At 43.1% G+C, this 17,349-nt stretch overlaps 1 protein-coding gene across 1 annotated transcript; it reads right to left on the bottom strand.

Annotated features, from left to right (window-relative positions):
- Positions 1-25: 25 nt before the first annotated feature.
- myh7ba (myosin, heavy chain 7B, cardiac muscle, beta a) lies at positions 26-13,761 on the bottom strand. The gene is made up of 44 exons (XM_033966717.2): positions 13,684-13,761; positions 13,293-13,499; positions 12,629-12,732; positions 12,407-12,550; positions 12,179-12,335; positions 11,889-11,916; positions 11,599-11,695; positions 11,063-11,086; positions 10,895-10,987; positions 10,744-10,807; positions 10,563-10,661; positions 10,391-10,494; positions 10,166-10,304; positions 9,924-10,042; positions 9,333-9,482; positions 9,089-9,259; positions 8,823-9,002; positions 8,612-8,744; positions 8,458-8,537; positions 7,985-8,072; positions 7,799-7,916; positions 7,374-7,497; positions 7,163-7,299; positions 5,610-5,865; positions 5,207-5,449; positions 4,836-5,012; positions 4,602-4,747; positions 4,394-4,484; positions 3,936-4,325; positions 3,662-3,788; positions 3,396-3,514; positions 3,123-3,319; positions 2,806-2,989; positions 2,564-2,729; positions 2,355-2,479; positions 2,132-2,247; positions 1,869-2,061; positions 1,462-1,665; positions 1,138-1,263; positions 876-1,046; positions 680-784; positions 516-611; positions 294-428; positions 26-131 (listed from the first exon to the last, which is right to left on the bottom strand). Exons 2-44 carry the CDS (start codon positions 13,384-13,386, stop codon positions 120-122), a joined length of 5,826 nt encoding a protein of 1,941 aa, XP_033822608.2. The 5' UTR covers positions 13,387-13,499; positions 13,684-13,761; the 3' UTR covers positions 26-119.
- Positions 13,762-17,349: the final 3,588 nt, after the last annotated feature.

The following is a 17,349-nucleotide window of genomic DNA, read 5'->3' as shown; positions in this document are numbered from 1 at the left end:
AAATAAAGATGACATAAGAGCAAGCTAAGTTCAAAAGTCTTTATTGGCACAAGTCTCTGTCACACTCAGCTGTCTGGGCTGGCATCCTCTGGTATGCTCAGCCGCTGTTGTCCGCAGCATCACTCTGCATGCTGAAAAACATGGCCAGTAGATGTTTATTAGCAACAACACACACCGTTACTAGATGATGTCATCCTCAGCACTGCTAAGTTTAGCTGGTCACTTTTAATAAGTTTGACCGAACAAGGTTTTGTCACATGATGTATCTAACTTCAAATTACTTGTTCACTGACCTTGCTGCCTTGGTCGCGGGTGCGCACTCGGAGCTTGTTGACCTGGGATTCAGCCATTTCCGCTCTCTCCTCTGCATCGTCCAGCTCATGCTGCAGTTTTCTGTACTTGGATAGATTGGTGTTGGCCTGCTCCTCCTGAACATAACATTGGGATTTGGTCATTTATCTATTTATTTACTTTAGGCTTGGTTTTTATTAAAAAAAGAAACATTTAGGACTCACCGCTTCTTCTGCCTGCCTTTTGTAGCCCTTGAGTTTGGCCTGGAGCTTGTCAATCAGGTCTTGAAGACGGATCATATTCTTTTTGTCCTCCTCTGCCTGCATTAACAAACCTGGTTATAATCTCTGCATTATTTCACATGTGCAGGTGTAGCCTCTTGCTGTACCTGGTAGGAGAGCTCTTTGATCCTCCTTTCATACTTGCGTACTCCTTTTTGATATTCCTGGCTTTTCTTTTGCTCAGCTTCCAGTTCATTTTCAAGTTCTTTGACCTAAAATCATAACCATAAACCATCTCAGTTATATGAAGAATGGTAAATTGATATTTAATAATGAATTCTTTTGACATTGTGTGCTGCTCACCCTGGCCTCCAGCTTTTGCAGTTGCTTTTTGCCCCCTTTGAGGGCAATCTGTTCAGCCTCATCCAAACGCATCTGCAGGTCTTTGATGGTTTGCTCCATGTTTTTCTTCATCCTCTCCAGATGAGCGCTAGTGTCCTGCTCTTTCTTCAGTTCCTCAGCCATCATGGCCGCCTTAGTTCATACAGTGCAAAATAACTGCTATGAAAGTGTCTGAAACATGTCTTATATATTTGCTCATGTTTGTAGTGAATATAGCTCTTACATCAGTGATGGCCTTTTTGGCCTTCTCCTCTGCGTTACGACACTCCTGCACTGCTTCATCCACCTCTCCAGACAGCATGGATAGATCACTTTCAAGTTTCTTTTTGTGGTTGATCAGTCCAGTGTTCTATACAAAAAAGTTATCAACATTGTCAGATAATTTGAATATATATTTATATATATTTTTATATATATATTTATTTTTTTTTTTTTTTTTTTTTTTTTTTATGTCAAACTGTAATTTGCAAATATAATAGGATAATAGGTCTGACAATATGATGATAAGGTGAATGTCCCTACAGCACATGCTGTGTAGTTTATCGACCTGAGAGTGCAGCAGGTTGACTCGCTCAGTGGACTCCAGCAGCTCGTGCTCGGCCAGTTTCCGCGCGCGGTCATTCTGCTCCAGCAGCGAGCGCAGCTCCTCCACCTCCGCCGCTAACAGGGTGTTCCTGCGCTCCGTCACCGCCATTTGCTCCCTCAGCTCCTCATTCTTATGAACTGTATCATCCAGCTCCAGCTGAACATCCTGGGAATCATGTACAAGGGTTGTGCTGTGTTATTCATGCTTTTATCTATTACATGCCTTATGATTTTAAGTGTTTCATATCCTTGTGGAATTAGATAGTTGTCCATATAGCTCTCTGCTGACACATCTCTCAAAAGACAATTAGACGTGTTTATCTGTGAGTATTCACCTTAATTTGGACGTGTTTATCTGTGAGTATTCACCTTAATTTGGACCTGCAGGTTGCGAAGTTGCTTCTGGGACTCTGCGGCCTGTCTGTTGGCATGGTTCAGCTGCACTTCCATTTCATTCAAGTCACCCTCCATTTTCTTCCTCAAGCGCACTGCTTCGTTGCGAGACTTGGCTTCAGCATCAAGTGTCGCCTGCATGGACTCCAGAGTTCTCTGGTGATTACGTCTGTACAGGGGCCAGTAGTGTGTCAGACAAATGATCTCCTGTCAGATAAAGGTGGTTTTGTGATGCTCACCTCAGGTTGTCCAGCTCCTCATCCTTTTCTGCTAGTTTTCTATCCAGATCTGCTTTGATCTGGTTCAACTCCAACTGGATGCGCAGAGTTTTACTCTCCTCATGCTCTAGAGTGCCCTAAACAAATGAGAGCATTCCAAGAGTCATGTGGTTACCAGGTGAATGCATGTGAAGAACAAAGATGACTTAAGTGACCACATCACACAGACAAATAAAATCCATACTTCCGCCTCTTCCAGAGCAGCTTGAATCTCACTCTTCTCTAGGTCCAGGCCCTTCTTGATTTTCTCTAGCTCATGAATGGTCTTAGACCCCTGACTGATTTGATCGGTCAGGTCAGTGATTTCCTCTGTTGAACACAAGACAGTTGTTACAACTTAAATACAGAGGTACTGACATCTCCCCTACAGTGTGCCTTCTTCTGAAGTTGTACCTTGGAGGTTCTTGTTCTCTCTCTTGAGGGACTCCAGATGTTCCAGTGTCTCCTCATAGGAGTTCTTGAGTTTAAAAAGCTCTGTGCTCAGGCTGCGAGACTCCTTTTGAGATGCCTCTAGCTCGGTCTGACACTCCTCATACTTTTGCCTCCACTCAGCCAGCACCTGCACAAAACATCATCAGTCGCTGGGATTTTGTGCTTGTAGGGGAAAGGACCTAGCCCCTGATCTTCTGCACTACCTTGTCGAAGTTGCGTTGTTTCTTGTCCAGGGCAGCAGCTGCAGCGTTGGCTCTCTCAAGGTCAATGACCAAGTCCTCAATCTCAGTTTGGAGTCGGTGTTTAGTCTTCTCCAGAGAGGAGCATTTGGCATTTGATGCCTCTACATTCTCCTCCATTTCCTGGAGACGCACCACCAGCTTCTTCCTAAAGAGGTATTCGAGCAAAAGGCTATTAGAACACTGCAGGATTACAGAGCAGGGCCAAATAAATATGTAATAAATATGTACTGGTGGCTTTTGTTATTTAATATGTTAAATCTTTATAAACTCTGACTCACTTGGCCTCCTCCAGCTCCTCAGTTCTCTGGATGGCGTCAGTCTCGTACTTGGTCCTCCACTGAGCCACCTCCACGTTTGCTTTGGACAGAGCTCTCTGCAGCTCCGCCTTGGTCTCCTGCTCCTCGTCATACTGCTCCCTCAGGAGGTCACAGTCATGGCGGGACGACTGCAGTGCGTGTGCCAGAGCACTCTTGGCCTGAACACAACACAAGGACCAATAGCTGGAATAACTGCCGCTTTCAATTAATTGTCTTATTCTGTCTGAGGCTGACCTTGTTTTCCTCTTCCAACTGCTTCTTGAGCTCCTCCACATTTTGACCCAAAGAGTTCTTACTACGTTGGAGTTGAGACACCAGAGCCTCCCGCTCTTCAAGTTTTCTGGCAAGCTCGGCTAAATGGACAAGATTAAAATCTATCTTAGGCAAAAATCTTTCAAAAATTTTAACATCCTATTACTCTGCGTTTGGAGGAAATTATGTTTAATACAAATACTGATGCCTGACAGAGACAAAAAAGACTTTAAGACTGTGCTTATTACCACTCTCGGCCTGAGCTCGGGCCTTCTGGGTGTTGGTGTCACTGAGCTGCCTCTGGAGCTCCTCAACTTTAGCTTTTGCTTCGTTCATCTGGTCTTCATACGAGCGACACATTTTCTCAGAAGTGGCCTGTACATTACAAAACAGTGTTGTGCGTTAGGTCCTTTATACACATATTACATTTTGTAATTTTTTTTTCTATATGGATTTTGAATCTTGATTTATTTACCAGCACTTATTATACTTAGTGTTTGAACTTCACATGCTTATACTGACCTTGGCTTTGGACAGCTGCTCCACTGTAGAAGCCAGGTCATCCACCTCCATTTTGGCCTCACTCCTCTCCTTCTCCAGCTTCTGCTTGACCCTCTGGAGGCTGTCAATCTGCTCGCCCAGCTCAGCAACACTGTCTGCGTGCTTTTTCCTCAGTGCAGCTGCGGTGGCCTCGTGGTGGAGCATGGCTTCCTCCAGATCCCGTCGTAGTTTCAGGAAGTCAGATTCTCTCTTCTTGTTGATCTCCACCTGAGCTGATGTGGCCCCTCCGGCCTCCTCCAGGCGCTCGCTCAGCTCCTCCAGCTCTCGGGCCACATCGCCACGCTGCTTCTCCACTTTGGCCCTGCAGGCCCGGTCTGCCTCCAGCTCCTCCTCCAGCTCCTCACTGCGAGCCTGCGAGGTCAGCACTGTTAACACGGTTACATCAGCAGTGGCAAACACTTAGTTATGTAGGTATGTACCTGTAGCTCTTTTATCTTCTTTTGCAGCTGGTTGACCAGAGCTTGCTCATCTTCAATTTTCCCACTCATCTCATTAATCTCAAAGTCTTTTCTGAAGAGAAAAAAGAACCAAACAATGTTATGATTTATTTGTTGCCCAATATATAGAGCAGCTTGCTAAAATGAATGATGGGATAACAGACCTGAGAGGAAAAATATATTTTCTTACTTTTTCAGCTTCTCGTCAAGTTGCTGCTTGTCGTTCTCCAGGTCCATCAGAGACTCCATAGACAGCTTCAGATCACCCTCTAGTTTGCGACGAACGCGTTCTAGGTCTAAACGGATCTTCTTCTCCTGTTCCAGAGAACTCTCCAACTGATTTGGAGGAAGAGGAGCATAGATGTCAACAGCCATTTCATCTCCGAAGGTTTGTATAAAGACCCAAGACGACAGTTAAACTCACATCATCCACTTGCTGCTCCAGCTTGGTCTTGGCCTTGGTCAGGACATTGACTTTGTCTTCCTCTGCCTGCAGGTCATCCAGAGTCTGCTGATGGGCCTCCTGAAGGGCTTTCTTTTCCTTGGACAGCTTCAGACTAGCTTCATCCAGAGCTGCCATCTCTTCAATAAGATTCTTCACCTACAAAGGGTTAAACACAACATAAGCAATGAAGTTCTATTTTACACAAAAGAAAGTTGTAAATTTTACCATTTACAAAGCTCAAGTATGTGAAATATAACTGTTAATATGCAACAAATAACAAGGGAAAGCAAATACATTACAACTACATTCTCAGCACATGCAAAACATGGTTATTTATCCTCTGTTCTGACCTTGTTCTCAGTGGCATGTTTCTCCTTCTCCACTTTGGCCAAGGTGATCTCCAGATCATCAATGTCCTTTTTGAGCTCGGCACACTCATCCTCAAGCTTGCGCTTCTTGGCGAGAAGATTGGCATTCATCTCTTCCTCATCCTCGAGCCTCTCCATCAGCTCCTTCACTTTGGCCTCCAGCTGGATCTTGGTCTTGATGAGCAGGTCACATCGGTCCTCTGCATCAGCCAGGTTGTCTTGCTCCTGTTGCACACAGAACAGCCGTCACTGAGGGTTTCTATGCAGTTGACCAAATGCTTTAGATTTAAGTATCAAAGTGTACTACTGTTATAGTACTTGTAATACATTAGTAACCTTTGATCTGATATGAATATGGTACAATAATATGGTAGAGGAGCCATACCGCCTGAAGCTGCAGCGACAGGTCGTTCTTCTCTTGGATCAGGCTGACCTGCCGCTCCTCGAGCTCCGTCCTCTTCTGCTCTGACTTCTCCAGAGCCTCCTTCAGTTTGTTCAGCTCTTCCTTCAGAGAGGCTAGCTCCTTCTCTGTGGCCGCGCTCTTCAACAGAGGCTTAATTTTGAAGAAGAGTTTCATCCATGGCCAGTGTTTGACCGCGTTAAATGCTCGAATGTTCCACTGGATGATCATCAGCGCCTCTCTGAGAAAAGGGCACAACAAAAACAGTGTAGTACGTTGATAGTTATTGAGACTCGGATTAATTAAGTTTTTGGCCTTGGATTCAGTAAATATTTTGATCACAGAAATATGAATAGTGAGGTTATGATTATGACACCTATTCCTCCGTATTTAAGCATTTGTTTTGACTTTCAATTATCTTTTTGTTCTGCTATCTAGGTCCAATCTTTTTGAACTGTTAAAGGTTTCGAGTAACTGGAGGAGGTTGCAAAGGTCAGATGAATTTATCCCGGACTTTCCCACTTATATATTCATCCGCTTGTCCTTGCCCGTTTGATTTTTTGGCACACCTTTGCTTGTGGTGCATCTAATCATACACCCAATGATATTCCATGTGCTCCCAAACTAGATGCACACATTGATTTAGTCTCTGCCGCCCTAAATATGGAAACTCAAGGACTTTGTGTCACTGTTTGTAGAGTGAATTTGAGGGGTAACCTTTGCAAGTGAGAGAGGGTGGAGAGCCGACTGCATTTTTGACATGACTCCACGCTGTGTGCCTCTCTAAGGTGAGCATGTGCATTTATTTAGAAACCAAAGCCTTCTGTCCAGCCATGGCCTTTAATCCTCTGTCACCCGCCACATATCCCGCCAATGTACCCGCTTAGAAGTGGAGGCGCCGTGGACAAAAGGGCCCAGGCCATGGGGAGTCCGGGGTGGGTGCATGTATTTTTAGGGTGGGCCCAAGCAGCAGCTGCCACTTGACACATGTCACCACCTGGCTCTGAGGACACCATCAGCATTGTCTCATTTAAACCGTGCTTGGGAGAATGAACTAAACCCACTATGTGTCTTATTAACAGCGAGGCCACACACGCCCGCGGACCATAGAAGGACACACAAACGCTATGCACACGCTGATAACACTGCCCTGCCCATTCCTGACATAGCTGTAGCAGGGAGTGAACACTGGGGTAAAGGGTGGCACATAGAACGACATGTCAGTATTTTACGGACGTTTAAGTACTTTGATATAACTAAATCATTTCGGAATAATCTGACATAACTTATAAATTGCATTCTTCACAAAGCAATTATCACTTTAGCCATAGAAATAAACAATTACATACAAAATATTAGATCTTTTGAATAGGAATAAGTCTTCAAAAAGTCACATTTAACAGGAAACCCATAAAGAGTAGTTCATCATTTAATAAAAGTGAAAGATCAGCGTGTTTGTATAAGATGTTTAAGAGCTGAGATTAATGGGGACTTTTGGAAATTTCACAAAGTAAAGAGAAAATCTGTGCCAGACTTACTTCCTCTCCATCATCTTATGCAGCTCTAGTCTCATAATCTTTCCTCGAGCCATGGCCTGCAGCATCGTCAGACATTTGGCCAAACGCTCGTCCCTCAGTTCTTCCAGGTGACCCAGGAGACCTGCTTTAAAGAAGACCTGCGGCACAGAGGAGAACCATGATGCTACACAACGAACCTACATAATCAAGTGTGTTACTTTCTCGGTCTTACCTTTGTGTGTCCAAACCTGTACTGGTTGTGATCGATGTCTAATGAACTCAGCAGTTTCTCGGCCGCTTTTCTGCTGTCCATAAACTTATCATCTGGGATGGCTTGAGGGTTTAAGATGCGATAACTGAGTGAAAAATGTGATCAAATCCATAATTAGTAATGATCCGACTTATAAAAGGCAGATTAAAACTTTGTCATAGCAAGTTCTGTTGTTATTTTTAGTAAATTTATAATATAGTAAATGTAATAATGTCATTAAATGTTAGTATTTGACCTGAATATCGATATTCTGGAATACAACAATAGTCATTACAATTTCCAAATAATATATTAGCCCATCTCAATGCAATATGTCTTTATGAACTGTTTTATATTAATGCATTAAATGGCGGTGCCCCTGTGTTTTTCCTGTTACAAAGTCTTACCGCTGTTTGAACTCAGCGTAAAGTATGCGGTTAGGAAAGCCCTTCCTACAGATTCTGATGCCCTCCAGCACACCATTGCAGCGCAGCTGGTGGAGTACCATGAAGGGGTCCATGATCCCTGCAAAGGAATAACTTATATAATAACCTGTCACCATAGATCCTACACAGAATGTGGTGTGTTATTACCGGGAGTCTTGGTCTCATTCGGGATGATACACCGGACAAAGTGAGGCTGAGTGCTTCTTAAGTTAGTCATCAGCTTGTTAAGGTTTTCCTGAAGATATAAAAAGAAAAGCAATTGGACAAATGCCTAAAACAAGTAAAAAAACATTTTAATACACAAGATACTTGAGATTTACAAGTTTTAATATATTACGATATGAACATGCAAAAATAAATAATGAATCCATCAAATTTTGCAATTATTTTAATTTGAAAGTCTTCTTTTGTGCTTTTTTCACTTGCACTTTTCTACAACCAGCTCTTGGTGTAAAGTGAAGGGAGACAGCACAGACTTAAAGTGATGTTCATGTGATCATTGCCCTAAACATCACTGCAAGTCTTAACGGTCTCCATCCCATAATCCAGAGAAGAGAAAAACCTCCTCCTCCACCTGTTCCAAAACAGCATGAGTCAACTCTCACCCAACCACATCTCACCTTATGAAGCTGGGACACAGTCTGGAATGAGGCTGCCTTTTTCCTCTTCTCCTTGCCCCCAGACTTGGTTTCAGATGTCGCTGTTACAACAGTTTTTATCAGTAATATCATTTATTATAATATGATTCATTGCAAATAAGTTTAAATCTAGTACCTGTGTCTGAGACAACATAGTTCTCATACAGCGAGGCCAGCAGCTTGTTGGCCGACTTCTGAAAACACGCTACGACTGTCTCATTTAGAGGGTCTTTATTTTTATCAAGCCACCCAATAATGTTGTATGGCACCTGCAAAGTCAACAGATGATTACGTTAAAGTAAACTTTATAATGATGCTTTTGAGTGAATGGAGAGCCGTTTCCTCACCACGCCAGCATAATGCACCAGCTCAAAATGGGCCTCAAATTTGCGCTTCTTGTCCGGTCGAGGCTTTTGGAAATTGGGTGATTTTCCAATGTGATTGTCATACAGTTTAGCTTTAAAGCTACTGTCCGTGGCCTTTGGGAACATGCACTCCTCTTCAAGGATGGACATAATTCCCAGAGGCTAAAAGTAAAAAAGGGCCTGTTATAATCCTGCTATAAAAGGTCAGTTCTGACAGTGAGTAATCGAATATGTTAGTCATGTCTTACCTTTTCAATTAGATCAATACAAGCCTGAAGGTCAAGACCAAAGTCAATGAAAGTCCACTCGATTCCCTCCCTTTTGTATTCTTCCTGCTCCAGGATAAACATGTGGTGGTTGAAAAACTGTTGCAGTTTTTCATTTGTGAAATTGATGCACAGCTGTTCAAAGCTGTTGAGCTACAGAAAAAGGGAAAAAAAAATGTTTAGGAGCAATAAATAAGACATGAGATACAAAATATATCCCACTTACCTCAAAAATCTCAAAGCCAGCGATGTCCAGGACTCCTATGAAGAACTGGCGAGGCAGGGAGGTGTACAGAGTGCGATTAATGCGTCCCACCAGCCACTTGAACATGCGGTCATACGTGGCTTTTGCCAGAGCACCGACCGCATAATTAACCTGCACAACAGGCGACAGATGTCAGTCTCATGTGTGGATCCGGTTGTTTAGCTACTAAAACACGGTGCATAGGACACACCAAAATACATTCATATTTACCTTGTGTGATTCTTATTATTACAATTGTTATAGTTTACCTAAACTTTTATTGAATACTTTCGACAACAACTACCTGTTGAAAAATTCTGGGTGAAAATATCTGTCAAACATTTGCTGTTCACTCTGGCCTCAGACACTCCCTGCAAACCTGTTTGTTTGGGCCCATTAAAGTCTATGGAGCAAACTTTTTAACTGCTCAATATTCAAATAGTTTCTTACAATTTCAAACCTAAATCACCCACTTCTAATTACACTTGGCCCAACAACATTGAATATTTAGTGTCCTCCCATGCTTTTTTCATAATACAGAATGATGTTTGCTGTCATGGACTGTTTTCTTACCTGTTCTACGTTCTGCCCCTTTACGACGTACTCATTGCCCACCTTCACTCGAGGGTGGAGCAAACCTTTAATGAGATCAGCTGAACTGACTCCCATCAGGTAGGAGGCCTTGTCTGCACCTGTCCAGACAACACAAATTAAGACTCGTTTTGTACAACTTTTACACGGAAAAAATACTCAACTAAATGGACTGAAATGCTACAAATATTAGACCAATGAAAATGTTTTCAAATGTTATGTACTTTCAGTGCCGTCAGCCTCTGCCTGTTCTTCGCGCTGCTTCTGCTTGAACTTCATGTTGCCAAAATGCATGATTGCGCCAACTATTTTATAACAGCCATACTTCTCATCAGGCAGGAAACCCAAGATATCCATGGCATGCTAAAATGCAAATGAGTACAATCAGTAGTGCTTGATCCTAAAATACAGATCCATTTTTTCTGTTTCTAATGGAGAAAGGCTCCTACATCAGTAGCCAAAAGCTCCTGTCCATCATCTAAGTTCTCCACAGTGGTGACTCCTTGGGAGCAGAAGTGGTAATCATAGGGGTTGGATGACACCAGCAGCATGTCTGCAAATGACATACTGTCAGTATTAGTCAGGACAGTGGGCATATCTGCTGCAGGACAGTGTAATGACCTAAGAGCTCAGGTTTCTTCTGAGACATGATCTGGTAGTAGATGTGGTAACTGCGCTCCCCAGGCTGCTGAAATATCACTCTGGATTTTTCCAGAAGATCTGAATCAAAGCAAAAGAGAAATCCTTTAGACACCAACTATTTAAAAGAAGGTTTTTATAAAAGGCCTTTTGACAAACTTACATATATCAATGTCGGCTGAGGCCAGTTTGCCAGTAGGTCCAAAGTGGATTCTGATAAACTTGCCCTATAGCACAGCCAAACTAAAATTATTATTCACAATAAATGACAAAACCACCAGAATAGCAGTAATGAGAACAAAATCAATGCTTACAAAGCGAGATGAATTGTCGTTCCTCAGCGTTTTGGCATTTCCAAACGCCTCCATAGCAGGATTTGCTTCAATGATCTGGTCTTCCAAAGTCCCCTGATGTGGACAAGTGTCATGTCAGTTTATGGAACAGATTTAAATGTTGTTGTTTTTTTCACATGTGCAACTCACCCCTGTTTTAGTGGCAGGACCTTGCTGTAAAAGAAAAAAAACACACACACCGTAAATCATTAAAGAAAATAATAAGAAAGAACAAAATGTACATAAACCAAATGATGTTATGGTTGTTAAAGTTGAGGTAAAAAGTAAAATGCCGCAAAAATAGGCAGGAAAATGGATGAAAAAATGAATATCACGCCATATCACAACTCCAAGTCCAAAAATGTAGCAAAGGGAAAAATCATGAGTGAAACAAAAAAAATCACACGTTAATAGATTTTCCAAAATAAAAAAAAAATGGCATGAAAAGGAGAACTGTAAAAATAAAAGAGAAAGGGAAATGTGGCTGTAAGGGGCCACACAACAAGAGGGAAGACTCAAACATGAAAGTACTCATTCAGTATTGGGACAGAGACGGGAGAGTATGGACAAGGTTTTAAGGGAACATGATTTCTGATAAAAAATGAAAACAAAAATCAAATCAGAAAAAGCTAAAGCTGGAAAAAGGGAATGGGAAACAAAAAGAAGTGGATGCCATTAGGCCTTACTCCTTTCTTAGCAGTTGTTTCCCCAAGAGCTGCCACAATGGCAAAATACTGAATGACACGTTTCGTGTTGACAGTTTTGCCAGCACCGGATTCTCCGCTGAAGTGGTGTGGATATGACATACAAAAGGCAAAACCCATCACAAAATAGAAAAAATATATAAAAATCTACATAACTCAAAGCAAAAAATCCTTGGTGCTTTTTGTGTGGTTGGTTTACATTTAATAGGCCTAAAATAGTTAAGATAATAGTTATAATAGACTAAGTTTTAAAGAATATTCTCAGTACTTACGTGATGAGCATTGACTGGTTCTCTCGATCTGTCAAACAAAAACTGAGTTAAAGAGCGAAATAAGATACTACACATAACCTACTACAATATTATAACTAATTTGGACAAATATGTTCGGTTTTATTTGGGCCTTTTCTGCTGCACCAAGGTGAATGTGACAGGCCTGAGAAAAAGACACAGGCCTGTTCACATAGACATAGGCCTGATAAATAGGCACAGGTAAAGGTAGATCTAAAATGATCTAAAGATACTAAAATGCTCATTTACATTTGCTCTTGGGCTGAACTTACTTCGCAGCATGTCGTTGTACGCGTTGTCTGCGATGGAGTAGATGTGCGGCGGCGACTCGCTGCGCCTCTTTCCTTTATACGCCGCCACCACCGGGGCCGTGTACACCGGGAGCCACTTGTACGGGTTCACCGTGACACAGAACAGCCCGGAGTACGTCTGCACACATCACTACAGTGAGTATCACAGGCTTCGAGCCGTTTGAGCTTCCAGAGGAGCGTTAAACTCACGTAGATCATCCAGGCGGCGTAGCGCCTGCGCAGGTTGTTGAGCACAGAGGCCTCGTTGAGGTGCGTGAGCATGGCCATGTCTTCAATCATGTCATACTTAGGAGGGTTCATCTGCTGGATGTCTGAGTCCTTCACGGTCAGGGTCTAAGCGCACGGTTCCACATTTCAGCCACACTTATCCAAATACTGTGCGTAATTGGTGTTTGGAAATGAGACTGTTACCTTCCCATCTTTAGTCTCCACGATGACTTTGTCTCCGCTGAGCTCTTTGATTTCTATCTCGATGTAGGCCTCCTTTTCGTCGGGGATCCAGGCTCGCTTTTTTCCTGTAACAGCTGCTAGTTTAGAGGCTTCACAAAACTCAATATTTAGGTCCACATCAAACCAACATGTAAGTTTTTCAGACTGTATTTCTCTGTTTTATCCATGCATAAAGTAAATGTGACTTTTCAGAGACTACTTTAAATGAACATTTACACTTCACTTTGTGAGTCTCTTGTGAATCAGTAAAGTCTGTGGAAGGAGATCATGGAAGAATCTGTGTCTGCTCTTAGTTCAGAGGCAGAAGTCTGAGACAAGCTGCTGCAGGCCTCACCAAGTTTATCAAAGGTGCAACAAATCATAAACAGCAGACTTATTATTATAAAATTGTTATCATCGTTATTTTTATGCAGCCTCATGTGTCATTTTAAAAGCATTCAGAGTTTATTAGGCCTCTGCACATTTTTAAGCCTTAGTCCATCTAAATTCTAGTGTGGCCTAATTTCATAATTTTATACAAAACAAAACAAATTAGCAAATTACAGCACATGAAATTAGCCTTTTTAATTGATGTGTCTTTGTATCTTTCCCTTGTTCTGTGTGTCCTGTGAGGTGTTTGTCTTACCATCAAAAGCTTTCTGTCCCGTCAGTATCTCCAGCTCAGTTTTGCGCAAAAACACTCCAGCCTCCCCAAACTCCTTCATGTCGAAGCGGGGCATGGTGACGGCTCCTCTCGGGCTCTAGCACCAGACACACACCGGACACACACCGGACACACAAGGGACGCGCTCTGGACACACTCTGGACACACACCGGACTGACGACGCGTCCTCTGGTAAGAAAATAAAATAGTCAACAATTGGTGTTGGATGGAAGCTATTTGTGTTCACGTCACATTTTCCACAAGTGATGAAGGAGTCAGCTGTAAGAAACCCTCCGCATGTCCCCCATGTCCCCCATGTCCCTCTACTTCCCTCAGAGCCGAGAAAAGCTTCTATAAGCCGCGTAAAACCTACCCAAGTTTCCACTGACCCTCGGACCACAACCAAACAACTGCCCCGTGAGGAGGCTGCCTGCTTTATACTGTGCGTCTCAAGGTCACGGTCGTGGACATTTGTCTCTTATTAGCATATGCCACCTCCTCCAGCGCCCATTGGTGCGTCGCACCCGTCTCAATTGACACAAAAGGAAAGCTACGTTTTTGTCATTGCGCTAAACCCTAGGCGGCTATTTTTGTATCCCAGTTATTTTGTTCACTGTACACAGAGCAGGGCAGTGGGAGAGGGTTTAATGCAGCATCCCTGCAAATGATTTTACTTGGCAAACCACAAGAAGGAGACATACTAGAAACTTGTGTAAAATTGCTTGAATAATTGTCCCCTTTGAAATGGTAAGTTTTGGGGAGCTCATGTCAAAGTGCATTTGTGTGTATCCACAGGGGAAAGTTTAGAGGAGATTATTTGTGGAGCCATGCAGCATTAAACACAGCTATATATACACACACCATATTATATTAATAGAGATAAACGTGGTGCACATGATCCACACAATGGTCTGTAAGAATAAGTGACAACTGTTTGCAAATCTATGCTTACTGACAAGTATATAAAGTATATGCAGTTACTTTTATATTGGCTTAAGCCAGCGCCACAATATTTACACTTCACATAAATATGTGGTTACAGTTAGCTGCTTTCAGGCCTGAGCTCTTGGTACTGTGGCTCCAGCAGACTGACCTTCAGAGTGAGGGGAGAGTGCGGTGCAGGGGGAGGGGCCCGGGGACCACAGTTTCTCAGAATAGACAAAGCCAGAGTCCGGCATTCCTGATAAGAAAATTGACTGTAGACTAAAGTCTTCAAAAGTTTTGATGAAATGCCAATTGGCCCTCAGTGGGTGTGTACGTGGGTGTGTATGTACATAGACACAACAAAAAAAAAGTAATTTTCTCTCTGTATTGTTCTCATAGTAGTTTGTTGTGGAAAGAAGGGCGTCATGTGCACATTTACGTGTAATAAGCTTGTATTTTGTTACTGCTGCCTACTATCTGGGATGAAGCTTGCAGTTTTTTGAGTATAATTGGCTTAAAACTTTTATATTTCAAAAATAGGTTCTTGTAGAACCAAAAGGCTAACTCCAAAGTTCAAAGCTTGTGTCAGCCATCTTTGTTTGCTATCAGTGTGCCTGGCAGACCATTAGGTGTTGCACTGATGGCTTAAACTTTCTTGGGCTTCAGTGAGATAGGAGCGGGTCCATGCTATTCTGGGACAAGGAGCTTCAAAGTGGGCCAGGGACTGCTTTATGTACTATGTCACTTGGTACACATTTGAAAAGCTGGCATGCTGATAACACATGAGGAGGAGATGAATCCCAAAGCCCCCGGAGCTGCTGGCTTTAAATAAATGCACATAAACACACACGTGTAGTGGAGTGTTTGCCGCGCTGCATCTCTCCGCACCACCACACTGCTGCTCACGGCAACAGCTGACTTCTTCAAGAAACAGCTCTGCTTACATCCCCAGTGTTTCACAAAATCATTTAGCTTCAAATGTGACTCTGCCCATTAAGACTCCTGCATGTACTGTTAAACACACAGAAGTTTTTAATGCTTGCTGCCATAGAGCTCAGTCTGATGCAGTGCTGCTGAGGGGGATACATGTATCAGAGTTTAATCTGAGGGTCAGTCACACTTGTTTTAGATCATCGTGCACTGAATGCCAACAGTCTTAGACAACGAGATACACACAGATTGAGAATTATGGCTAAAGTCAATACTGTTTTGCCAACTTCATCTCTTCTCAGGAGCATGGGAGCAGTGTGACAGGAATAAAGGCATATTATGTATTTTCAGCAGATTATGTGAAACACCAATCCACCTGAGTGCTGCGTCTCTATCAGTCAGCCCCAGGGCAACTGTGCCTACAGTAAAGTTTTACCTCCTCCGGTATGGACAGTATAATGGAGTACTGTAAATCTCCGAGAAGCTTGTCAAGCTTGTAAATCATGATAAACGTTGCTATTAAATATTTTGAAAATATATCAAAGTAAGTCTACTTTTTCGTCTTTTCTTTTTTCTTTTACTTGCCCTGCTGTGTTGTCTGGTGGACCTGCTCCTGTACAAGACAGTTTACCTGTCTCACTGTAGTGGACATGAACATCAAGCCACCCTGCCCTCTATCTTCCCTTTTCCAGCTGTTCCCATGCACCAAATAAAGTCTTGAGAACCATAAGAAAAGAAAGCAGCAGGACTAGAGATATTAAGAAATTGAAAACATGTATGTGTTTTTATCAGTGATGTTTGGTCTCCCATAAATGTAATGCAGACTTGAAAGATTAAGTAGATGTATCTACTAAGTAAACCTGACCAAACAGTGGAGCTAAAACTGACCAATGAAACAACAATTCATTTTGGATCAAAGCATTCATGGCTTCTGGATATTTCTGTAATCACCTCGTGCCTGTTCCCAATACCTTGCAGCAGCTGTAGGCTCAGGTCTTAGCTGTGGGTTCATCAGAGTGGAGACAAATAGACGCATGTCACTGACGCTCTCTAAAGCCTCAATTACTCTGCATGCGCACAGCCCTGCACAGATATTTGCCACACAGCGTGCACCTAATCAGTCTTTTAGCCGCTGGGCTTTGATACTTTGCTATTAGCTGTGGCTCCAGACAATAGGGCTGGCTCATTGTTGGTGAGGTGTGGTGTAGTCAGTGGGCCCAGCCCGCCTGAGCGGCCCTGCTCTCAGAATGCGAGGCAGCCCTCAGCTGTTCTTCTATTTCAGGAGCATGGAGGCATACCTCGACCCAGCTGGGGCATCAGAGACAATGGGTGGACAGCCTTATCCAAACACAGGCCTGTAGACAATCTGACGCACTCCAGGATCCCAGATAGAGCTCTTGTGCCAGAGCTGCTGATGCTCCATCCAGCCCATAAAGCAGAGGAACGCGTTAACCAGGCCAGACACACATCAGAAACTCCTGTGCTGTTCAACTGTAAGTACAGACAAGTGAACAAAGTCCTAAACAAAGTCAAAGATCATCAGCTAAGGCAGGTTTGACCTGAGCATTTACTGCACATTAGTTTCATCACTTTGGAGATGTCTGATTATAATGGCCCATGTCTATGGTGCCTGTGCTTGACTGTAAATAGACTTGGATGGGAAACTTGTCCAGCGTCTTGAGAGACCTTCATTTAGTGGCCAGGAGCATCCAAGTGTCAGAGCAGACATTTCTCTGATAATTTACTGTCAGTGTTGATGGGCTCTTGTTAAAGGTGCCCTGTATTGCAGATGGCTATACTCAGCCCTGTTCATAATGGCAGTTTAGCCAGTGCTGCTGTCACAATGACAAGCATTCAAGCAGGGCGCGTGGCAGCTCTTTCACAGTTTACGTAGGCTCCAGGCCGTCATATAGGTCCTTTATGTCCACGTGCACGGGCATTCATGCATTCACTCAAGGGCATAGTTTCACACAAGCACCATCAGCACCTCTGCAGAAGACTGTCACCTGTTGTTCAGGGCAACTGCTCCAGCACACACAGACATGTGGGATATGCTCAAATTAAGTTCAATTAGTCCACTTGGTTGCCTGGCAGATCCAAAGCAAAGTCACATTCAGGCCAAATGTCATGTGTAGAGAGGGGCAGGGCAGATGAATTCCAGCTTGCATTTTTTTTATAAACAAAC

This window comes from Periophthalmus magnuspinnatus, chromosome 5, assembly GCF_009829125.3.
Source record: "Periophthalmus magnuspinnatus isolate fPerMag1 chromosome 5, fPerMag1.2.pri, whole genome shotgun sequence".
NCBI lineage: Eukaryota > Metazoa > Chordata > Actinopteri > Gobiiformes > Gobiidae > Periophthalmus > Periophthalmus magnuspinnatus.
Note: the sequence above shows the minus strand (reverse complement) of the source record. Positions and strands in the feature narration are given on the sequence as shown.